At 41.0% G+C, this 25655-nt stretch overlaps 1 protein-coding gene across 1 annotated transcript; it reads right to left on the bottom strand.

Moving 5' to 3' along the window:
* Nucleotides 1-25305, bottom strand: phc2a (polyhomeotic homolog 2a (Drosophila)). Its single transcript, XM_085344653.1, has 7 exons — nt 25019-25305; nt 23985-24147; nt 15497-15575; nt 14224-14335; nt 13669-13795; nt 7948-8197; nt 1-476 (listed from the first exon to the last, which is right to left on the bottom strand). The coding sequence occupies exons 2-7, from the start codon at nt 24120-24122 to the stop codon at nt 322-324; spliced, it is 861 nt and encodes a 286-aa protein (XP_085200779.1). The 5' UTR covers nt 24123-24147; nt 25019-25305; the 3' UTR covers nt 1-321.
* Between the last annotated feature and the right edge of the window lie 350 nt (nt 25306-25655).

Below are 25655 nucleotides of genomic sequence, written 5' to 3' on the forward strand. Positions count from 1 at the left end.
CCAGAACAAATGAAATGCTAAACTTAAGGTACAATAAACACTATAAAAAACTAAATGTATTCGTAATCAAACTTTTTTCTACACTGCCTAGCTAACACAGCAGCCCTCCCAACCACAGGGCACAGTGAAGTTTTCAGTGTAAACGTTGGAGCTGACGGCCATTAGGTCAGGAGACAGTTACAAAATATCCATCAATGAAAATTGTCTTGGGACCTGAATTCAGCCGAGAACTATTTAACATGGGGAATCCTGAGCACGTCCTGTTAGTGCAGTAATAGCTGAGCTGCCATTGAGAGCTGGGTATGTATTGGATGAGATGAACTATGAGTCTTTGAGCATGCTGATCTGAGCAAAGATCTTGAGTGCAGGCCCCAGTTTGATGTTCATGGTTCCCATTAGGTGGTCCTCCTTCAGCAGCAGCAGGGCCTGCCCGTCGATCTCCTGAGAGCGGAACTCCTCGGCAATTTCCAGGCAGCCTGCAGCAACAGAGCGACAACGGTGAGTTCACAGCTCACATGCAGTCCTTACAGAGAACAGTAAAACAATCTATCGGAGATCTCTTTGCAAGAAAAGGGAAGCACAAAGAGAGCGGAATCAGAACAGGACACTGCTGAAGTCAGGCATCAAAGAAATCACTATGATCGACTGTTGTTGTGTAATAATCAGATAGTGACAACCCTAATCTGCATAGAGGGTTGGGATTTCCATGCTGTTAACACCTGTTTGGTGTTCAGCTTCACTTCTTACAATTTCACTGCTGCCTTTGTTGTGTGGCCAAAGTCGACCAGTCTGATGTCCGACAGGATCATGTTCGTGACCAGCCTCGAGTTCACGAGTAAAAATCAGTAAAAATCCTGACTACTAAATGTTCTGCAGTCAGCTGTTAGTCAAGTGGCTTTATTGTCATTCCAACCACGTGTAGTGGTGCAGTACACAGTGAGACGAGACAGCATTCCTCCAAGACCATGGTGCTACATGGTCTACAACAAAGACACAACAGAATGATACAGACACAACAGTGCAATAGAAATGCACAAAAGACTGAGTGTTGTGCAAAAAGTCACTTGGTGTAAGAAGGTGTGTGTCAGCGTGTCGGTCCAGTCACTGAGTGTTCTGGAGTGTGAGGGAAGAAACTGTTTGGCAGTCTGGCAGTGAGGGCCGAATGCCGCGGTATCTCTTGCCAGAAGGCAGCAGGATGATGAGTGTGTGTGAGGGGTGTGTGGGGTCGTCCACGATGCTGGTGGCGTTGCAGATGCAGTGGGTGCGATAAGTGTCTGTGATGGAGGGAACAGAGGCTCCAATGATCTTTTCAATGATCTAGTTAGTGGTACTTGGGAATAACAGCAACCCAGACATGGAGTGGTAGGCCACATAAAATCACAGTCAGCTCCAAACTTCAGGTGGTCTTCAGATTAGATCAAGAAAAGGGTGGAGAGGGGCTCATGGAGCAGTTTTCCACAGCTGAGCAACTGCATCCAAGCCTTGCATCACTAAACTCAAAGGGGGTGGAGGAAAAAATTGATACAGCATAGCATCACCAAATTTTTCGCAGGCATATTGTATTAATACGGGGAACCCAAATATTGATATTTTATTATTATTTTTTAAAGACAGCAAATATCCCCTGACAGGAGGTAACCTTTCAGCAAATAGTCATAGCCTCACTTGGACAGATTGGTTGCAATCTCAGAGAGATTGTCAAGGCTTTGCTGTCTAATTTATGAAGGCACAGAGTGTCAGAAGTACAGACATTATTGAAATAGGCCGAAGTGCAAATACCTGAATTAAAAAAAATACTGCAGTAAAAGTTGAAGTATTAAATCAATTTTACTCGAGTATAAGTAAACAAGTGAAATGTACTGAAAGTAAGGAAGTAAAGAGTAGCTCCATGAAGGACAATTCTACCAACGGTAACTACACCTAGTTTTACATTAGACTACAACGGGAGAATACAAATCTACTTTCTAATTCTAATGAATGCACTAAGCTTAAACGAGTGATGCAGGACACAGGCAGTGAAAGACAGTTTCCAAACATCATTCCAAACTGTTGCCTATATTGTAGAGGGCGACTTTGCCTCCACATCTAAACAGAAAAACGTTTACAGTCGGGGTTTAAGGTGGGATTCAGTAACTCTACATCAGTTGTGATTATTAGTGAACAGGTCAGCTGACCTGCTGCTCTTTGTGGATTTAGACAACTGAATTCAACTAAATGTAAGCAGATGTTTACTGAGCCATCTTTGCTGACTTATCCTACTCTAACAGTACACTGTCTTTATACAGTTGGTAGAAATTCAGTGAATGAATCTAAGCGACAGCAGCTCCAGTCCACATTAATCTTTGCTACATTTAATGTAACCCAACACTGACTGTGAGCAAGCTAACCTGTTTAACCTGCACAAAACTACCATGCAACATCAGCATTTGAATAACACAAAGTTACTATACTTAGCTCGTTTTGCAGGGAGTTTCACAATGTGAAAATATACAACTTATCAAAACACATTATATACAGATCTAATATGGGAATAAAAATGAGGACATTACATGTAACCTTTAAATCTGCAGCTCTTACCTTTAACTATAACCTGTTCATCTGTCTTCCTCCATCTCTGACTAAAGTTACACTCTTTTCTCTCCCTGGGAATCCAGCAGCTGGACCTTTAGTTAGCAACACACTGTCACAGACTGCACACACACACACAGTTTGTGTGTTTGCTGATGTTTGTTCAGCTGACAGAAATGTTGCATTTGAAATGACCTGCTACTTAAAACACTTCAAATGCACATTTACATTACCAGCCTTTATGGATCACAGAAAATGATCCATGTGACAGCTTTACTAGAAATGTGTTAAAATCTATAAGAAACATAGAAAACATGTCAATAAAATGAAACACTGTTGTAAAAAAAGACACGATCATTCATTGTTAACGTGGTGATTCAGCACACAGAATGGTATCATTTTAAATCCAGTTGATCATTTTAACATTGAGTGCACTCTCACTGCTGATTCCTAAGCTGATGGTTAAACATTAGAGCTCTGCAACTTTAATCTTTAAATGGATCCAGTTTAAAGCTTACTGGAAAGCTTTAAACTAATGAACAGGTAATCGTAACATGTGTCCTGTGTTCTTGTGACAATGTGACAGTTTGTGATTCATTCAGTGTTTTTTAGCAAAGCACAGTTTAACAAGCTGCACATATAAAACACATTCAACCAGCAGTAACTCTATAATATGCTTAAAACAAACTGTAAATGTGGCACTTCCAGCCGATTTTAAACTGAAACCTGTATCTGACGGTTTCAGCTTTTATTCTCTCAGCTGCACACTCAGTGTTGGATTTGAGAGCAAATATTAAATATAAAAATAGAATTCAAACATAATGTATGTATGACTTTGATATACAGTGAAGGTTCTGCCAACATGTTGGGCGTGGTGTCGCAGAATGAAGTTGTGTCTAAACATCGACATTATTTATTACAGACGTTCATTAGGGAAACAAAGACACCTCCATTAAAAAACAATAAACCCTCCTACTGTGTGTGTACAGAGGTCGGGCAGATTTTCCAGGACAGGTGATGCTACTTTCTGGAGAACTGATTGTTGATCTGGATTTTAACCTGCTTCAGAGCTAGATAGGTTCACAGCACAAGTTACCATGACGACTTACCCTGTTAAGGAGTAAACCACCTTAGTAGTACAGAAAACCCTGGGTTAACCCTTAAGTTACTTGGAAAGCCAAACTTGTGTTTTGCAGTTAAATGCAGCCTTTTGTCTTCCATGGATATTCTCAGCCATCACTGCTGTTTCACTCCCCTTCACACAGACACACAGGTGGTCCTGAATACTCAGTGTCATTACATCAGTGGCTTGATGACCTGAAAACAGCCACTCTCAGGAAGCAGTTATTGTTGATGGGGACTGTTCTACCACACTGGGCTGGCTGTCATTTCCAGTTAGTAGCACAGGTCATCTACTAACTGGAAGGTTGGTAGTTCGATCACCGCCCTCTTCAGCTTGCCTAATTAGATTATATACTAATTCCAAGTTGCTCTCTGATGCTTCAGTTAGAGGATGGTGATCGAACTACCAACCTTCCAATTAGAAGTTGACCTGTGCTACTAACTGGAAGTGACAGCCAGCCCAGTGTGGTAGATGTGGGACAACAGGTCATCTACTAACTGGAAGGTTGGTGGCGTCTGAATTGGTGAAGGCGGTCGCACTTTTCTCCTCCTCTCCCTTATCTTCCCTGCTTAGCCTCTTGTGTCCTTGTCTAGTCTCGTGTTTTTTGTATTACTTTTCCCTGGAACACTCTCTCACTGTCGTTCTCTAAAACCTAAAGAGGAATTATGGATTTGATCAACTGGCCCCTGAATGCAATTGACACCCTTTTCTCAACGAGAAGTCTGGGCTCGGGTGAGCCTGAGTGTCCTGGAGGTACTTTCCCTGCCGGATACACGATGGACAGGTGGCAGAACTGGAGGGTTGTGTGCCTGGCGGGACTGTCGATCGAAGACGCTGAAGATATCTACCTATTTGGAACCATGATAACAGGGTTCTTGTTGATCGGAGCTGGCTTGGCCCTGGCTTATTGAAGATAAAGAAAGCGGAATCGGCTGTTCAAAACCCCACAAGGCTGCCCGCTGGGATTGAATCGATGGGATGAGTGGTGAGTTCTCAAAATGGGCTCATTGAGCGCAACACGGACTTCAGGAAGGGCAGAGCAGACCCGGCCCCACTTTACATTCACGGGAGCTGTGTGGAGAGGGTACACTCCATGAGGTTTCTGGGCGTGCAGATATCTGATGACCTCTCCTGGACTGCAAATACTACAGCGGTGGTTAAAAAGGCCCAGCAGCGTCTCCACTTTCTGAGAGTGCTCAGGAGGAACAACCTGGAGGAGAGGCTGCTGGTGACATTTTACAGAGCCACCATAGAGAGCATCCTAACGTACGGCATAACAACATGGTATGCAGGGTGCTCAGCTGCAGACAGGAAAGAACTGCAGAGGGTCATCAACACAGCCCAGAAGATCGCTGGCTGCTCTCTGCCCAGCCTGGAGGTCACTGCAAACTCTCGGTACCTCAGCAGAGCTGGCAATATCATCAAGGACCACTCTCACCCCAGCAACCAACTGTTTGAACTATTACCGTCAGGCCGACGGTACAGGTCACATAAAACCAGGACAAACAGATTCAGGGATAGCTTCTTTCCCAGAGCTATCACCGTAGTAAATAAGCACAAAAACAATTGAACCTATTCCATACCGTCACTGTCATTATATTATGCTGCTATTCATACTGTCATTATATTAATGCTGCTATCCTGTATATATCGTACTTACTATTGTTTGAGTACTTACGATTGTTTTTTTTGTACTTTTTATATTTTACATTTATATTTATTATTGAAACTTGCACCAAGGGAGTGGCACTCCAATTTCGTTGTACTCTGTACAATGACAATAAAGGCTATTCTATTCTATTCTATATCTTGGAGAAGAACACTGAGAATAAGACCTCTGAGCGAAAATTTGATTACACCTTGGAGAAGCTCACTGCAGTCGTGAGTTCTCAGAATCGGCTCTTTGAGCACAAGAATGGACTGATGGTAAATGGACTGATTCTTATATAGCGCTTTTCTACTCTCCCGGAGTACTTAAAGCATATACAACACGCCACATTCACCCAGTCACACCCATTCTCACAAGCACTACCTCTATACTGAGTGCTTTCTAACTACACTCACACACATTCATACTCCGATGGATGCATCGGAAAGCAACTTGGGGTTAGTATCTTGCCCAAGGATACTTGGATGCAGACTGGAGGAGCTTGGGATCGAACCTCCAACCTTCCGATCAGTAAGTGACCTGCTCTACCTCCTGAGCTACAGCCACCCAGAATGACAACATCACGGAGCGTAAGTTTGATAACATCATGGAGAAGCTCACGGCTCTCCAACAGGAGATTGAGAGACCAGTGTCGGACTGTTAGAACAGCTTTGAAATTCACATGAGTTGTTCGCACTAAAGTAAAAACCACCATCACTTCATGCAGCTACCACTTCGGCGCCAGCTGTGATCTCAAGGCTGGAGCTGAACAAAAACACCCTGATAACAGACGGTGCTTAGACTGTTCCTCCCCTATGCAAGGCCACCTGGCTGGCTGGCTGGAAGACTGTTTACTTAGCCTGGCAGGGCGAAGGACACCGTCTCAGCTGAACTCTGGACACACACACACATACACTGATACACACTCATCCCCCCTCCCTTTCCAAACGGCTTCGATGCTTGTCCCCTCCCGGGGAAGATGGCGGTCGACTGGACCAGCGCAGACATGCTGCAGGACCGGATGCGCTGTTTACACCGGCTCTCTATTACCCTTTGCCCGCCCCTGTTGCTTGTCTTGTGTTTCTATGGTGTATTGATAGTCATGTGCTTTTTGTATGCACTGAGGTGTTTTGTTTTTTTTTCTGTTCTCAAACTGATCTCCCTGTTGGAGCTCAGTCTGGGGGGAGTTCTTTTTTCTCCTCGTATTTCCTCATGTTGTGTATTTACCATTGTTATACCTCTCTGACCTGTCTTCCCCATGTGATGTTTGTGTAGGTCAGAAGGGTAAGATGGCGCTGGCACGGCTGGCAGCCTTAACCCAATTTCCCTTGGGATGAATAAAGTCTGATCAATCAATCAATCAATCAATTGATGATGAGGCTTCAGCAAACCACAGGATCAGCTGAGTCAGGATCAATTTAATCTGCGTCAGATCTTTGCTGGATTTTTTAAATTTGGTCAGCTGCTGTAGACAGCTTGTTCTGTCCTCCATTTGTCCAGATATCTCGAGTTTTTAAAGAACATACCCAACACACCATCCCAAAGGCTCTTTGGTAATACCTTGGTGGTGTAAAAATATTATTTTATGCCTGACACACCGTATCATCTTTGGCATTTTTATATATTTCACTGGAAAAACAAACTTGCTGGCAGCTGCCAGTGCAACCCCTTAGCTCCTTGTAGATACACATCTGGTATCAGTTTTAAAATCCGAGGTGACTTTGTTGTTGAGTTACTGCATTCAGAAGGTTACAGAAACTTGACCACTAACCTTGAGGTCAAGGTCACTGAGATTTGAACTCGTCAAAGATGGTAAAATGTAGTCCCTAAGGACCCCAAAGCGCTTCACACTACATTCAGTCATCCACACACTAGTGATGGGATACATTGTAGCCACAGCTGCCCTGGGGCGCACTGACAGAGGCGAGGCTGCCGGACACTGGCGCCACCGGGCCCTCTGACCACCACCAGTAGGCAAACATGGGGTTAGTATCTTGCCCAAGGATATTTGACATGCAGCCAGGAGGCAGCCTGGGATCGAACCACCGACCTTCTGATTAGTGACTGACCTGCTCTGCCACCTGAGCTACAGCCAAGATATTTAGGAGATAGACCTATCCTACGTCATGTCCAGTTACTGCATTCACAAGATTTTTAGAAAACGCAACTTCTCACCTCTGAAACAGAATCAGAAAACTTTATTAATCCCTGAGGAAGTATTCTGATTCTGACGCTGAGTCCAAGATGACTGACACTGGAACTTGTCTGAGAGCAGATAGTAGATACACCAATGGTATCAGTTTGAAACCCCTAAGTGGCTTCCTCTCAGGGTTAGAAAATTCACAAGATTTTCACAAAACTTCAGGTCACTGAGATTTAGACTGGTTGAGATTTTTAGTTGTCATCGATTGAGTTAAGTGCCTTTAACGATTTGTAGATTAATGTTCAGTTTAAGTTATTACAAGTTTGTCTGTCTCCATAGAAACAAATTATGAATAAATGAGAAGAGCCTCTGTAGAGTTGTGCACACTTGACTCTTTCTGCACTGTAAAGAAAGAAAAATTCACAGCTGGAGATGAACGCAGGCATTACCAGATTGATCACCCACCTGGCAGAGACGAGATGAACTCGTAAACGTCCCCTATGTTCCACTGCCCCGGATCACTGGGCAGGAAGCCATGGTGCAACAGTGGCAGCTCAGAGCCTTGTGTCACAGGCAGGCGCTGGGGAACTGACACGGGGGACGGGGGTCTTTTGTAGAGGGACAAATCTGAACACTGATTTGAATCCTCCTGTGCAGGGTGGACTGAGTGAGCAGTAGGCAGAGCAGCAGCAGGCCTCTGAACACAGGGAGCAGTCTGAGAGAGTCCGAGAGAAAAATGGGACTATATTGAGGTTTTTCTCTCATTTATAGGTGTAATACATCAGTCTGATTTAAAAAAAAGAAAAAAAGAAAAAGAGAAAAGACATATATATATACATACATACATAACATATATATATATATATATACATACATATATATACATGCATATACATATATATATATACATACATATATATACATACACATATATATATATATATACATACATATATATACATACACATATATATATATATACATACATATATATACATATATATACTAGGGGTGCAACGATACACAAAATTCACGGTTCGGTTCGGTTCGATACTTTTTGTCACGGTTCGATATTTTTTCGATACAAAAAAAATGTTCATGCCTTTTTAATTTGTCATTTATTAAAATTATAAATATATATTTTAACTCAAAAGTACAGTTTTTAAATTTAACCCTAACCCTTGTGCGTGTTTTTTATTTTGACAGCGAATGCGCACCTGCGGACCACTTATGTGCAGCCCTGGTTATTTAGCTAGTCATATTGCAGCCACAGAAATTATTTTGTCCATGAAACCATAAAGCTGCACTTTCTTTTTGCCTTATAGTCTGATTTGTCATAACTTCTCCTGCTGCTTTTACACACGCACTCACATAAGCTCAGCGATTCTCTGCGCGATCAACCTCTCACATGTTTAAGCTTGCTGCAGGAGATTTCACTTGTCATGTTTGCATAGTAAGCTAACAATTAATAAGACGATGTCAGAGGAATTGGTGCACAAATTATCATCACTCACAGATCAGTGCTGTCGCTCTCTATACACAGTTCGCACGATTGCAAAGTGAAAGCAAAAAAACAAGCGCAAATTCAAACGCGACTTCAATATGTCACATATTGACAGTGGCTCACCGATGCCAATGACATAATTACCCAGCTACATTTCTGAAAGAATGCAAAAGCATTGACATATATTTTTCCTACAATAGCCCGACGGGCAGGGCAGAGATAGATTTTGGTACACATATATATACACACATACACACATACATACATACATACATACATATATGTATATATTAGGGGTGCAACGATATTCGTATCGATATTGAACCGTTCGATACAGTGCTTTCGGTTCGGTACGCGTATGTATCGAACAATACAACATTTGTAATTTATTTTATCAATTTTCCTTCTGACGATGCTGTCTGTGTGGAGCGCTCAGTGAATCTGTGTTCGACTACTCCGCCTAGGCTGCACTGTCGAGCGCAGATCCACTGAGCGCTCCACACAGACAGCATAGTCAGGAGGAAGAGCACAGGGCAAGCTAGCGAGACAGAAGTTAAGCTCTCAGCAACATGGACCTCCCCCACTCTCATTCAGATCTGGCGTTTGGAATTATTTTGGTTTTCATGTGACGTATGACCCTGAAGGTAAGCGAGTCATGAACTAAAGTAAAACAGTATGTTGGATGTGCCATGCAATGCTCAATTACATGGGTGGGAACTAGTGTGTTAGCGCAGTTAGCTCGTTAACGTGTTGGCCGTCTAGCCCCATGCACGGGGCGATCGGCGGTAGCTCGTTAACGGAGATTTGCCGTGTTGTGGCGTTAAGGTCATTTCAACGAGATCAACCTGAAAGCACTAGTGGGAACACAACGAATATGACTGCACATTTACGCCAACATCATCCTAGTGCAAAGACAAAAACAACAAGCATGCTACTAACTTTAGCCGAGTCATTTAGACAGCTGTTAGCACATGATTCTCCTTATGCTGCTGAGAATATAGCCCAGAAGAAGCGGATAGTATAGCTTTTATTTTGGAAAGAGCCATTTCTCTGTAATAAACTCTCTTTTCCAAAGATGAGTGATTCCTCAATCAGATACAGGGCTTGCAATATCGCTAGCCCGACGTCCTGGGGCTAGCGATTTTTTCAGTCGGGCTACCAAAATCTATCTCTGCCCTGCCCGTCGGGCTATTGTAGGAAGGAAAAATATATGTCAATGCTTTTGCATTCTTTCAGAAATGTAGCTGGGTAATTATGTCATTGGCATCGGTGAGCCACTGTCAATATGTGACATATTGAAGTCGCGTTTGAATTTGCGCTTGTTTTTTTGCTTTCACTTTGCAATCGTGCGAACTGTGTATAGAGAGCGACAGCACTGATCTGTGAGTGATGATAATTTGTGCACCAATTCCTCTGACATCGTCTTATTAATCGTTAGCTTACTATGCAAACATGACAAGTGAAATCTCCCGCAGCTTAAACATGTGAGAGGTTGATCGCGCAGAGAATCGCTGAGCTTATGTGAGTGCGTGTGTAAAAGCAGCACGATATATATTTTAGTTCTGCTGAGCCAAATAAGACAGGTCAGGGTGAAGAAGTGACAGCCAAAGAAAAGCTTACCACAAAACGGAGAAGTTATGACAAATCAGACTATAAGGCAAAAAGAAAGTGCAGCTTTATGGTTTCATGGACAAAAGAATTTCTGTGGCTGCAATATGACGAGCTAAATAACCAGGGCTGCACATAAGTGGTCCGCAGGTGCGCATTCGCTGTCAAAATAAAAAACACGCACAAGGGTTAGGGTTAAATTTAAAAACTGTACTTTTGAGTTAAAATATATATTTATAATTTTAATAAATGACAAATTAAAAAGGCATGAACATTTTTTTTGTATCGAAAAAATATCGAACCGTGACACCGAAGTATCGAACCGAACCGAGAATTTTGTGTATCGTTGCACCCCTAATATATATGTATATATATATATATATATATATATACACATACATATATACACATATATATACATATACACATATATACACATATATATACTAGGGGTGCAACGATACACAAAATTCACGGTTCGGTTCGGTTCGATACTTTGGTGTCACGTTTCGATATTTTTTCGATACAAAAAAATGTTCATGCCTTTTTAATTTGTCATTTATTAAAATTATAAATATATATTTTAACTCAAAAGTACAGTTTTTAAATTTAACCCTAACCCTTGTGCGCGTTTTTTATTTTGACAGCGAATGCGCACCTGCGGACCACTTATGTGCAGCCCTGGTTATTTAGCTCGTCATATTGCAGCCACAGAAATTCTTTTGTCCATGAAACCATAAAGCTGCACTTTCTTTTTGCCTGATAGTCTGATTTGTCATAACTTCTCCGTTTTGTGGTAAGCTTTTCTTTGGCTGTCACTTCTTCACCCTGACCTGTCTTATTTGGCTCAGCAGAACTAAAATATATATCGTGCTGCTTTTACACACTCACTCACATAAGCTCAGCGATTCTCTGCGCGATCAACCTCTCACATGTTTAAGCTGCGGGAGATTTCACTTGTCATGTTTGCATAGTAAGCTAACGATTAATAAGACGATGTCAGAGGAATTGGTGCACAAATTATCATCACTCACAGATCAGTGCTGTCGCTCTCTATACACAGTTCGCACGATTGCAAAGTGAAAGCAAAAAAACAAGCGCAAATTCAAACGCGATTTCAATATGTCACATATTGACAGTGGCTCACCGATGCCAATGACATAATTACCCAGCTACATTTCTGAAAGAATGCAAAAGCATTGACATATATTTTTCCTACAATAGCCCGACGGGCAGGGCAGAGAGATTTTTGTAGCCCGACTGGAAAGATCGCTAGCTCCGGGACGTCGGGCTAGCGATTTTGCAAGCCCTGTATCTGATTGAGGAATCACTCATCTTTGGAAAAGAGAGTTTATTACAGAGAAATGTCTCTTTCCAAAATAAAAGCTATACTATCCGCTTCTTCTGGGCTATATTCTCAGCAGCATAAGGAGAATCATGTGCTAACAGCTGTCTAAATGACTCGGCTAAAGTTAGTAGCATGCTTGTTGTTTTTGTCTTTGCACTAGGATGATGTCGGTGTAAATGTGCAGTCATATTCGTTGTGTTCCCACTAGTGCTTTCAGGTTAATCTCGTTGAAATGACCTTAACGCCACAACACGGCAAATCTCCGTTAACGAGCTACCGCCGATCGCCCCGTGCATGGGGCTAGACGGCCAACACGTTAACGAGCTAACTGCGCTAACACACTAGTTCACACCAATGTAATTAAGCATTGCATGGCACATCCAACATACTGTTTTACTTTAGTCCATGACTCGCTTACCTTCAGGGTCATACGTCACATGAAAACCAAAATAATTCCAAACGCCAGATCTGAATGAGGGTGGGGGAGGTCCATCTTGCAAGGAGAGCTTAACTTCTGTCTCGCTAGCTTGCCCTGCGCTCTTCCTTCTGACTATGCTGTCTGTGTTGAGCGCTCAGTGGATCTGCGCTCGACAGTGCAGCCTAGGCGGAGTAGTCGAACACAGATTCACTGAGCGCTCAACACAGACAGCATCGTCAGAAGGAAAGTTGATAAAAGAAATTACAAATGTTGTATTGTTCGATACATATGCGTACCGAACCGAAAGCACTGTATCGAACGGTTCAATATCGATACGAATATCGTTGCACCCCTAATATATACATATACACATACACATATATATATATACGTATACATATATATATATATATATATATATATATATATATATATATATATATACGTATATATATATATACGTATATATATATATACGTATATATATATATATATATACATATATATATATATATATATATATATATATATACATATATACATATATATATATATATATATATATATATATATATATATATATATATATATATATATATATATATATATATATATATATAACCATATTCAAAAGTTTGGTACCCATTTTTTTTACCAGCAGAATCCAGAATTCTTCTTAGCCTCGTGTTTATTTATGTTTTGGTTGTTTGTGTTTTGAACACCCTTGTTAGTGGTAGGGTCCATGCTGATGACACTGGGAAGGCACAAGAATATGGACTAAGAGCCAGTCTGGACCTCCAGGATGGTGGCAACATGGCAACCTTCAAACATTTCAGTTCTTCATCCTTCAGAAACTGCAGGAAGCACAAGGCCACTGAAGGACTCGTGCCCTCAGGCCATCCTGATGAAGCTCGTTTCTGATTGTTTGGTCAGAGATATCCACTCTCTGGTTTGGGCAGTGCTTATCCTGTTCCTTCTTACACAAAGGAGCAGATACCAGTCCCGCTGACAGCTTAAAGAGCTTCTATGGCCGTGTTCAGCTCTGCTAGAGTACTGAAACCTCCTCTATGCTGTTGAGACCGTACTGAGAGACACAGCAAACCCACACACACTCTGCACTTCTATGTAACATTTACAGTCTGATGGATGCACTGGGAGTAACTTGGGTTCAGCATCTTACTAACGTTACAATGTTAGCCACATGCAGACGGGAGCAGCCGGGGTTCAAAGCACCAACCACCACCATCTTTGCAAACCACTCTCGGTTATCCTTCACTTCATTAGGGTAAATAGTCCTGACTGTCTCACCTTCTTTTTAGAGTCTATGATGGTGTTTTTGTGGTTTCCATTCACAGCTTTTTGCTTCTTCATGTTCTCCAGGGTGGTTTTGCGGTTCGGGAACAGACCCATTCGCTTTGTGCATCCCACATTGTAACTACAAGGATAGCAAACAAGGCAAGTTCAAAATCTGTGCATCATTCACAAATCTGAACTAGATGTTTACGTCTGGTGTGTTGTGAATTAAATTATTCCTTTGTCATTCTCAGTAGAAGTGTTCTTTGTATTCAGTTCCATTTTATTTCTATAGTGCCAGTTCACAACAGTAGTCACCTCAAGGTGCTTTATATTCTAAGGTAAAGACCCTAAAATATTTTAAAATAGCTGGAACTATAGCACACAGCAAGTCACTGCACACGGGAGAGAAACATGTGACACTGAGGTCACAGGCAAAGTCTGGACCAAACACTCAAGTAGCTTCCTCAGTCATATTCTCCTAAATGTCGACTAATGATGTATCAGCTCGAAGACAATATTAAGGCAGTGAACCACAGTGAACTGTGAAAATGAAGACAATGATCTTACCGTTTAGCGCAGACCGTAGAACAGAACCTCTTAGATCTTTTGAAGATGTAGGCAAAATCCACCCTGCCGCATAATTCACAGGTCAGCATGGGCTCCTGCTGGCCCTTTACCTCTGAGGGAACAGTCAACACAATCTTTGTGATCATCACGCTGAAACTGTTGAACATCCAGTAAAAAGAACTGCATCCAGCAGCACCAACACCAAAGCTGTTAACCAAAACAAGGGGCTAACACAACTCTAGAGTTCTACACAACTCCCTTTATGCCCAGTATTCCTGACTGCTTTCTTACACAAAATAAATGCTGAATGAAATTTAATGGCACTTTTTTAGTCTCACTGAGCAGCCAAAACACGTTTATATGTGCAGCTGAGGTCACTTTGCTACTTTCAAAACCCTTCGACCAATCCCTGTGGTAGTGACAGATCAGACTGGACTAACAAACTGTTCCAACTTAGGGAGCTTTTGATGATACCGTCCTTCCATGAAAATGCATATGGCATCATTCTGTAAAACGTTCCTGTTCAGAGCCCATTCAAAAGTGATGCAAAACAAGCGTCCCTGCTTGCTCTTATGCTTTTAAGCATCTTCAACATGATGCTGTCCTACACCTTCTACCTCTACATGCACCCTCAGAAAAGAAATGCTGGAAATCTCCTCAATCTTGCATATAACTGAGCAAGGATGAAGGTGTGGGTGGTACTGACTACAGCTTACTGTGTATTCTGAAGCTCTGCAGTCAATCAAATCTTTGTCACAAACCCAGCTGGGGAAGAAGTGTTGGACGGGTCAAATATGCTGAGGCACAGTAATGATTTTCATTTATACATTTATTACAAAGGGCCATCCAAAAGCCTACTGACAGTTGGAAAACAGTGGGACACAAATTGATGTTGGTACAATCTACAGTCAGGGAAAAAAATATTTGAACACCAGCTGATTTTGTAAGTTTGCCCACTAAATAAAGAAATCTACCTCTAGTCTACAATTTGAGTTGATTTGAACAGTGAGAGACAGAACAATAACTATAAAAATCCAGAGAAATGCATTTCTAAAAAGTTATAAATTAATTTTATAGCTTGTCTTAGTAAAGTGTCGGGCCACCAAGAGCCACAAAAACAGCTTCATAGTCCTGGGCACTGATTTTGAAAGTCTACAAGGAATCTGAGGAATAAAGACAACCACTCAGTACAGCTTTGGACTGATTTACAGGGACAAGCGTGCCCAAACCAAACCCATATTCTGAGAAAGAGAAACGTTTAAATTTGACAAACCCTTTGTTGACAGGCTGTCCATCTTTGAATCTGGTGTATATCTTCTTAGATTCTCTATTGAGAAAGATGGACGTTCCACCTGCAGACACAAAAACATATCAGTGCACTCATGCTTATTAAATACTGTTGGATGAAATCATTCATAAGCATGTACATGAATAAAACTTTCTTAATAGTATGACCTATAATCACTCTTGTCCTAGTGGGAAATAAAAGGCCTTGTGTCTCTCTTAAATCTTACAGCGATCAGCCGGTGGGTTATGGAGGCAGAACTGACGTCATCCTAGAACTATTTAGGAATAATTCTATAATTAGCAAAAACAAAAGCTTTTTAAGAAGACTGTGGTTAAAAACATGACTTAAAAGCCTGTTATACATAGTCTTTTAATAAAGATAAACAGCATATTAATGCTGAGGCTTCTTCCAACGGTCTTGTTAGGAAACGGTTTAACAAACATGTCGTTGGTTTGAATTATAGAATTACAGAAATCTGCTTAGACAGAGCAACAGAAGAAGGAAGTAATCTAAATAAATAAAAGCACTTATTAAAGTTGCTGTGAGAGTAAGATTTTATTTGTGTTGGCAAAAAATAAATAAAACAAAACAAAAATATTTTTCTCCTTTTCAGCCTATCCCAGCTTCCATGTGGCAAAACACAGGGTACCGCCTACACAGGTCATGTTGCAGGTTAACACAGAGAGACAGACATTAGTTTGCACTTACATTCATACCTATGGGCAATTTAGAATCATCACTTTAACCTAATCCCACCAACTACATGTCTCTGGATTGTGGGAGGAAGAACGAGTACCAGAGTACCTGCAGGGAACCCCACGCAGACAAGGGGAGAACATGTAAACTCCCCACAGAAAGGCCCCAGATAGCTGATTCGAACCCAGGACCTTCATGGTTTCTCTGTGTCGCTCACATTGCTTATACTAATTAACAATTTAGATGGTAAGAAACCAAACAAAAAACAGTGAAAATTTCAGGCTTTTTATCTTTAGTGTTTTTTGAGTCGTTTTTTATGGTTGGGAAAAATATCAAGCCTCTGAGGAGGAGTTAAAGTGACTGAATCAAACCCAGAATTTTAACTGGTATTTTTGCATTGTGTTATACACCAGGAGGCGTTGTGCAAATAGGTGTTTAAAATGAACCATGCTGTTGATGTTGTAACAAAGGCACTGATTTACATGCAGTTTGTTGTACTTTTGGAGGAGCATGAAACTGAACATGGTGATACAGGCTACCACTGAGCAGTCAGGTGGCTCAGCCCAGGCAAAGTGCTCAAAGAGCACAAATTTCATTTTCCCCTCAGTCACTGAACCTTACTTCACTTGCTCAGCCCAAACAGACTTTGTATAAAGTTAAGGCCTTGAACTTTTGCACACACATGCACAGTGTGCTCATGTTTGGTTTTTGAAATGCTGATAAAATTTTAGCATTTTTACTGTGCCTACATCACATTAAATTACCTCACTGTAATGTGTGCACACACACACACACACACACACACACACACACACACACACACACACACACACACACACACACACACACACACACAGCATTCTCCAAAACAGTAATAAGGCAGAAACTTAAGACACTGGGCAGGGGCGTGCACAATCCTCATCTTGTTAATGTGACATTACTCATTCAGACCAATGAATGTAGAAAACACCTGGAGCCATCTCTACTGCCCCCTGGTGTCTAGCTGCAGCACAGGCCATAAAGCAGATGGGACTGTGGTAAAACTAAACAAAAACACATTTTCTCAGATAAGTTTTACCCAAAGATGGTTTCAGCTGTTATTGGTCGTTCTCATTACGTGTTTGAGGGCTACCCTCTCCCATAAGTTTGATTCTAACTTCTAACTTGATGCTGTTACACCGAGGTCCAAAAGTCATCGCGCTGCCCAGTCACCAACATTACTGTTACATTACAGGCTGAACTGTTCTCCTTTTCCTCTGCAGAGCTGTTAAATAAATATCTGTAAACAGCTGCATGTTTCTGTCTCCACATATTTTAGGGATAAACTTCACATTTGACAGTTTGTGATGATTATTTTGTCTATAGAGTAACAGATGCTGACCTAGGATTCCTCACCCTGCCCAGTGACAACAGATAAATATTCTTATATGTCCACTCTTAATGGTAACTACCCACATTACATTGGACTAAACTTCAAAAAGTCAAAGAGATTAAACATCCATGTAACTGGAGTCATTATATAGGAGCATAAACAGTGTTTAGGAAAGCTGCTGATCTCAGACCTGCACAGTTTCTGCTTTAAACACTGAATATATTCAACTGCATAAAGAGAACATGAGATTTTCTTTGACAGCATTAAATAAAACCTGATGAAAGTCAAAGGTCTTCACTTATTCACTTTAATAAGGAATTCTTTCACATTGTGTTTTGCTAATAGAGTCTTATTTGCCATAAAGTCATTCAAAGCCATTCATTCCAGAGTAACCAGAGGGGATAATACACAGTCCAAAACTTTAAGACCACTTGAAAAATGGCAAAAATCATATTTTGCTTCAACATGGAACACTAAACCTTTTTTGAGCATTAAATTTATTGAAAACAACGCTTAAACTGAAACAGGCTGTTCTAGCAGGCTGATCCCTGCGATAAGCTTCAGTCCTCCTGATGTTTCTGAAATGATGTCTCTCAGTGAGTCAACAGAACATCTGGCACAGGACAGCTGTGGTGACAGAAAGGAAACAAGCTTTTCCAAACCTCTGGACACCCAGCTTGGTCTCCCTCACTATCTGTTCATAATAATGTGGACTCTGTTATTACATGAAAAGGACAAATTAAACTTCTATCAAACCTTCTGCTGCATTTTTAGATCTAACATTTTATTTAATGTTTCCATGTCAGCAGAGTGCTCTGTGAGTGGATCTAAGACTGTTTAAATCTGCAGTTCTATATCATCCTCAGTCTTATGTTAAAATCTCAAAGAATGACTTTTAATGTCCAGATAATTCTAAAAGCAACTCTGCTGACATCACCTCTGTTTAAAATAAGACAACACAAACTAAGGAGTAATAAATCCTTCAAAAATGTGTGTAGCACTGCTAACTAGCCAGTAACACACTGCATACGCTAACAGCTAATCTAGCAAACAAATCACCACCAGGAGCTACAGAGTGATGTCAGGTGTTGTGTACAACTATAAGACGTTAAGATGTGAGTCTTTTGAATCATAGTGACGTGATTGTATTTACCTTAATTTAACAAGCTGTCAGTAACGGTAAACCCATCAGCAGATACCCTCAAACTGGAGCAGCTGGGCTACCTTAAAAGAGCAGAGGGGCATGTTCGTGGTCACGTCCAGTCGGTGTGGGCGGGAGTTCGACGCAGTGATTGCACCTCAAGTCAGTACTGCGCAGACACTGGCTCCAAAAGTGCAACGTAACAGCTCCCACAGACGGGAAAGTCTGGTTTCACATTTGCACAATGGGAGGACGTGGAGCCACACGCTCCAGCTTTCTACAGTGAGTTTGTAAAACCATCAGCACAGATCGTCAGAACCAGAGTAGCCACGTTATGTGAAAAGACTGTCACTGGACCATCCTTTATGAAATAGGGGGAGACGCCATCCCATAATTCATGACGACAGACTATCAGACCATTCATGAAAACAACTGCCATAATAAACAAAGTGGAGCAGATCATGTAGTTTTGCATTTAATGCCATAACCTCCTGATAGGGATGCACCGATACCGATACTGGTATCGGGTATCGGGGCCGATACTGTAAAATGTGTGTGTACTCATACTCGTAAAAGTTAACCGATACATTGAACCGATACTAACTCATTTCATTAATCAGAGGGTGGCTTGTCATTTTTGTTGTAGTTTTTTGGATTGGCCACTAGGGGGACATCCCGCGCTAAACAGGCACAGGGTTAGACGAGTCAGACTGGCAGCTCAAAATAAAAAAAAGAGAAACTGGAGGCTAGGGGTGCAACGATATTCGTATCGATATTGAACCGTTCGATACAGTGCTTTCGGTTTGGTACGCATATGTATCGAACAATACAACATTTGTAATTTATTTTATCAACTTTCCTTCTGACAATGCGGTCTGTGTTGAGCGCTCAGTGAATCTGCGTTCAACTACTCCGCCTAGGCTTCACTGTCGAGCGCAGATCCACTGAGCGCTCCACACAGACAGCATCGTCAGAAGGAAGAGCGCAGGGCAAGCTAGCAAGACAGAAGTTAAGCTCTCCTTGCAACATGGACCTCCCCCACCCTCATTCAGATCTGGCGTTTGGAATTATTTTGGTTTTCATGTGACGTATGACCCTGAAGGTAAGCGCGTCATGGACTAAAGTAAAACAGTATGTTGGATGTGCCACGCAATGCTCAATTACATGGGTGGGAACTAGTGTGTTAGCGCAGTTAGCTCGTTAATGTGTTGGCCGTCTAGCCCCACGCACGGGGCGATCAGGGGTAGCTCGTTAACAGAGATTTGCCGTGTTGTGGCGTTAAGGTCATTTCAACGAGATTAACGCTGAAAGCACTAGTGGGAACACAACGAATATGACTGCACATTTACGCCGACATCATCCTAGTGCAAAGACAAGTGGAAGCAGACAAAAACAACAAGCACGCTACAAACTTTACCCGAGTCATTTAGACAGCTGTTAGCACATGATTCTCCTTATGCTGCTGAGAATATAGCCCAGAAGAAGCGGATAGTATAGCTTTTATTTTGGAAAGAGCCATTTCTCTGTAGTAAACTCTCTTTTCCAAAGATGAGTGATTCCTCAATCAGATACAGGGCTTGCAATATCGCTAGCCCGACGCCTTGGGGCTAGCGATTTTTCCAGTCGGGCTACCAAAATCTATCTCTGCCCTGCCCGTCGGGCTATTGTAGGAAGGAAAAATATATGTCAATGCTTTTGCATTCTTTCAGAAATGTAGCTGGGTAATTATGTCATTGGCATCGGTGAGCCACTGTCAATATGTGACATATTGAAATCGCGTTTGAATTTGCGCTTGTTTTTTTGCTTTCACTTTGCAAACACGCGAACTGTGTATAGAGAGTGACAGCACTGATCTGTGAGTGATGATAATTTGTGCACCAATTCCTCTGACATCGTCTTATTAATCGTTAGCTTACTACGCAAACATGACAAGTGAAATCTCCCGCAGCTTAAACATGTGAGAGGTTGATCGCGCAGAGAATCGCTGAGCTTATGTGAGTGCGTGTGTAAAAGCAGCAGGATATATATTTTAGTTCTGCTGAGCCAAATAAGACAGGTCAGGGTGAAGAAGTGACAGCCAAAGAAAAGCTTACCACAAAACGGAGAAGTTATGACAAATCAGACTATAAGGCAAAAAGAAAGTGCAGCTTTATGGTTTCATGGACAAAAGAATTTCTGTGGCTGCAATATGATGAGCTAAATAACCAGGGCTGCACATAAGTGGTCCGCAGGTGCGCATTCGCTGTCAAAATAAAAAACACGCACAAGGGTTAGGGTTAAATTTAAAAACTGTACTTTTGAGTTAAAATATATATTTATAATTTTAATAAATGACAAATTAAAAAGGCATGAACATTTTTTTTGTATCGAAAAAATATCGAACCGTGACACCAAAGTATCGAACCGAACCGAACCGTGAATTTTGTGTATCGTTGCACCCCTACTGGAGGCTGCTGTAGCTAGGATAAACAAAATGTCAGCAGTGTGGACCGGAACAGCCAACTTTAACTCAGGTTTTGGAAAAGCGATGAAAAATTTCAAGAGAAAATCCACGGGCAGCTAAAATAACAGAGGCTCTGACTCATTTTATCGCTCTGGATGACCACGGGCAGATGTGCAGATGGGGAGTTCGTTCATCAATGCCAAATACTTTCGTTATTTTGTTTGTTTGTTTACAATATGGACACTCTGCAACAATTTAAAAGTTTATTTTATTCTCAAACCTAATTTGTATTTATTTTATTCCAAACAGAAGTGTTTATTTATTATTCCGAAAGCTCGAGACAGTGCCAATAGTTCAGTGATATTTTGTTAAATTACAATGTGGAGACTCTGCAATAATTTAACAGAAGTGCTTATTTTTCACTTGAAATTTTTTTGTGGTCATTTTTATTAAGATATTATTTATTATTGGCAGAGAATAAAATAAAACCTGTCTTCCAATTCATTGAATGTGTGTGTGTGTGTGTGTGTGTGTGTGTGTGTGTGTGTGTGTGTGTGTGTGTGTGTGGTAGAAGTATCGGTTTTTGTACTCTGTATCGGCAAGTACTAGGGCTGCTCAATTAATCGAATTTTAATCACGATTACGATCTGGGCTTTCAACGATCATTAAAAATGACTGAGCCGATTATTAGCCCCTCCCTCATTTATCCGCGACACCTTAAAGGCCGGTCCGTGAAAATATTGTCGGGCATAAACCGGTCCGTGACGCAAAAAAGGTTGGAGACCGCTGATTAAGAGGACCCGAGGGAAGCTCGGAAAGCTAAGCAGAAGTTATTTGGAGAGGAGAGTGACTGCCGTTGGTTGAAAAGAGAGGTAAAAAAAAAACTTCAGTGGTGTTGCACACTATTTTATATTATTTTTTAAAGTCATTATTCAATACATTGTTATTGTTAACCCTTTAAAGCCGGTCAGAGCAGCACGCTCCGTTTTGTGTAACTATTTTTAAATCCCTGTAGAACCTGAACCGTGTAAGCTAGCGCAATAATTTTTTTGCATATGAAACTGGAGGAGTTGTACTTACATCTTATGCCATCAGCTTGTCCTCGGTCACGGTTTCCTTCCACATAAAGCTTTGCAAATATTGCATAAAAAGCGCTTGCAGGAACAAAAACATAATATTCCAGAAACACGCTTTGCCGATCCGATCAGCTGTTCGTAACATTTCCCACATTGAAAAAGACGTCAGCGCGAACTATCGCATGTCCGCCATTTCCTGCCCGAAACCGGAAGTGGCGTAATTTTTGCGGAAATGTAGTTTTTTACTTGTAGGCCTTAAAAGCCTATACTGGTCATGTTTGACTTTTCTGAATAGTTTCTGGGATGCTTAGAACTGGAAATAGTTTATTTTGATGCACCTGCTGTTTTCTTTGCAAATTTGCATCATAGGATTGTTTTTTCGTTTTTCCTGCAGTATATAAAAATTGCTGTATCTCCAAAATAAAACTATGAAGACACTCAAAATAAATTTCCTGTTGTTGTAAACTATTTTTGCAACTTTTTTGTATTTAAAGTTTTGAGGGATAAACCTCTTAAACTTCTCCAAGTAGAAATATATGTAAAAAAAACAAAAACGATTTTCAATTTTTTTTGTAGTTTATTGCACTTTTTTGCAATTAATGTAGTTACTGTGGACTTAATGCATACATATCATTAAAATATGGGCTATAACAGTTGTATTGATGTATAGCAACTTGAAATGCTCCCACAAATGGCACTACAACATGTAAAAAAATAATATAAGCTCTGGCGGACTTGGTTCTATAGTAGGTCTTAAAGGGTTAAATAAATATCGTCAAATAATCGAGATCTCAATTTCAGTGAAAATAATCGTGATTATCATTTTTGCCATAATCGAGCAGCCCTAGCAAGTACTCAGATCCAAGTATCGGTATCGTATCGGTTTGCAAAAATTGGTATCGTTGCATCCCTACCTCCTGATCATTCTTAAGTTTTTAACCACAGCTGAACTGTGAACACCACAACTCTGGAATATAAACTGCTTCTTGTTGAGTTGTTTCTGCATGAAGAGCGCAGAACGCTACACAAGCTCAAGATTATGGACTATGTTAAATTATAAAAATGTGTTTAAGGTCATCAGTGGTCATTAGTAACTGCAGTCTTTGGGATCATCATGAATTAATTTTTTCTTCAGGGCAGCTGGGATAAGTGATGGATGAAGAATTTTACTGCAGTCATGGAAATCCTAACCAGTGAGGCGTAGCGCAGGTACACAGCACGTAAATATAAGAAAATAAGATGCTTTTATTTTTTTATACATTATTGGACAGATTTACTAAGTGAGGCCAATTATTATAATGTCATAATGCACTATAATCTATATAGAAACATAAAGTCAGTTCTGCCAAGAAAATTTCAAGTAGTGGCTCAAAAATCCCAAAGAGGGAGGATGAGGAGCACTCAGGCCTGCAAACAAAAAATAATTCGGTGTAAGGTGAAGTTTCACGCAAGTGTTTCTCCTTGAAAATGGTGAAAAGAGACGAGGATGAAAGAAAATCAATATTGTTTTTCTATAAGAAGTCTTTTGATAGAAAGAGCCAAACACTGTGCAAAGGGTTCTGAGGATTAGGACTCAGACTGTTAGAAACCTGAAGTCTGAGAGGAACAGCTGACAAACACAACACAAAACATTATATTCTGTCAGATATATCAAATCTAATCTTCTGTTGTCACTTTCAGGCTGTGTATTCATGCACTCAACAAACATTTGCATTAACAGAAACATACATAGCTCCGGTACTCACAGGGAAAGGCTCTGCACCCTCTTGGATAACGAAGCCTTCTATGAGATGGGTGAGGATGTGAGACTTGACTATGGCCTGGGCAGGTTTACTCTCTCCATTGTTTTGGGTGCTGTTAGTGTTCCCATTCCCAGAGGTCATGACTGGAGCACAGGGCACCCCTCACCTGTCAACAGGAGCAACATGACAAACTCAACAAGTGCTCGCCATGTGGACGAAGTCTCACATTATTTGGAAGAGACAATTAAATGTTACTCAGTGTCTCTGGCAAAGCTCACCGCCTTGATATAACACTGATTATGAAAAGTGTTAATTTTAATCTTTCAGCAACACTTTTGGATCCTGAATCCCTTACAGCAGCTGTTTTTTCAGTCATGTAAACTTTGGTTCTTTTGCCAACTTCTTGCACTAATCTGAGTTTTAACTCATGCTGATATAAAGACAAGATCCACTGTGTCCCGGTCCGATTCGAGCGTATATATGTGCCTTAACTGAATCTGAATTTCCAGATTTAAGAATGGCGTGAGTCACTCTTACAAAGGGGGACCTCAGTTAGGCTAACGTGGGGTTGTACGTGCGCGGTTGCTGTGGAAACCCACGATTTAATAAGCACCAAAAAAAATGAAAGAAAGAACCGTGGAATCACGCTGCCATATATATGCATGTGATCTGGATAACGTTAACACTATAGGTTGTGTGACTTTGAACGGTAAGAACGCAGAGTGTTAGTTTTCCAAACTCGCTAACGAAAACAAAACAAGGAGTTTGGCTCAAATTTAAACAGCACACATTACATTTAAGCGAAAGACCCGTGTGAACCAAATATACCTGTAAATACATATATATATATATATATATATATATATATATATATATATATATATGCAGTGTTGCGTAAACTTACAGCTAGCTTTGAATCAAATCAGTTTAGCCAGGCGGACACTTGGACCTGCTGGTTGCGTAATGGATAAAAGTAGCGCATTCAAACGCACCTTTTCTTTTCCTTAAAAAAAGACATTAAAGATGAGTTTACTTACTTTTACGGTTCGAGACCGCCTCTGGATCGGAGGGATACCAGCCGTCCCAGTCCGTAACAATAGTAGAGGGAAGAAAAGCTCTTTGTTCAACGGCTCCAAACAACGCTTCCATATACTGATTACACTCCCTCCGTGAAAACGACAAGGAGTCCGACCCGGGAATCTTTACCGGGCAGCGGGCCCACCGCGTTACACGAGGACGCGGAAAGTTAGCGACCCTACCATAACCGCACTATGTTTCACCATTCTCCTTCTTTCTGCACACAATACTATACACTTGGAGTGTGTGTTCATTTCTCAAGCCAAATAAAGTTACATAAAGCACTTCCGGCAAGCGCTTTCAAAATTAAAAGCCACAACCAAGAGGAAAAAGAGCTGTGCAAATATGTGCGCTTCGATTCCTGAATCTAAACTCAAATTTCCATATATCTCTTCGGAAAACATGAACTTCTTTCTTTACATCTAATCGAAAGAAATGTTTTCGAGTGAGATGAGAAATATATATATATATTTTAAATGTATAAAATGCAGTGAAACCACTGCAAAACACAAAAGTCTGGGTAGTGAACTTATTGGACCAATGAAAGTTTCAGTCAGTTTAGTCCGTTTTGTTTATATCGCCCCACAGCAACAGCCA

This window comes from Diplotaxodon limnothrissa, linkage group LG20 (assembly GCF_057381915.1).
Source record: "Diplotaxodon limnothrissa isolate DT_005_m linkage group LG20, D_limnothrissa_male_GT1.1, whole genome shotgun sequence".
Taxonomy (NCBI): domain Eukaryota; kingdom Metazoa; phylum Chordata; class Actinopteri; order Cichliformes; family Cichlidae; genus Diplotaxodon; species Diplotaxodon limnothrissa.

What these genes read in the sequence shown, in the direction of transcription:
- phc2a (XM_085344653.1), bottom strand. Translation starts at nt 24,122, where the DNA reads ATGACCTCTGGGAATGGGAACACTAACAGCACCCAAAACAATGGAGAG. An exon ending in AGGGTGCAGAGCCTTTCCCT is followed by an intron (nt 15,576 to 23,984) that starts GTGAGTACCGGA and finishes TTGTGTCTGCAG; the next exon opens with GTGGAACGTCCATCTTTCTC. An exon ending in TCATAGACTCTAAAAAGAAG is followed by an intron (nt 8,198 to 13,668) that starts GTGAGACAGTCA and finishes GGACTCTCTCAG; the next exon opens with ACTGCTCCCTGTGTTCAGAG.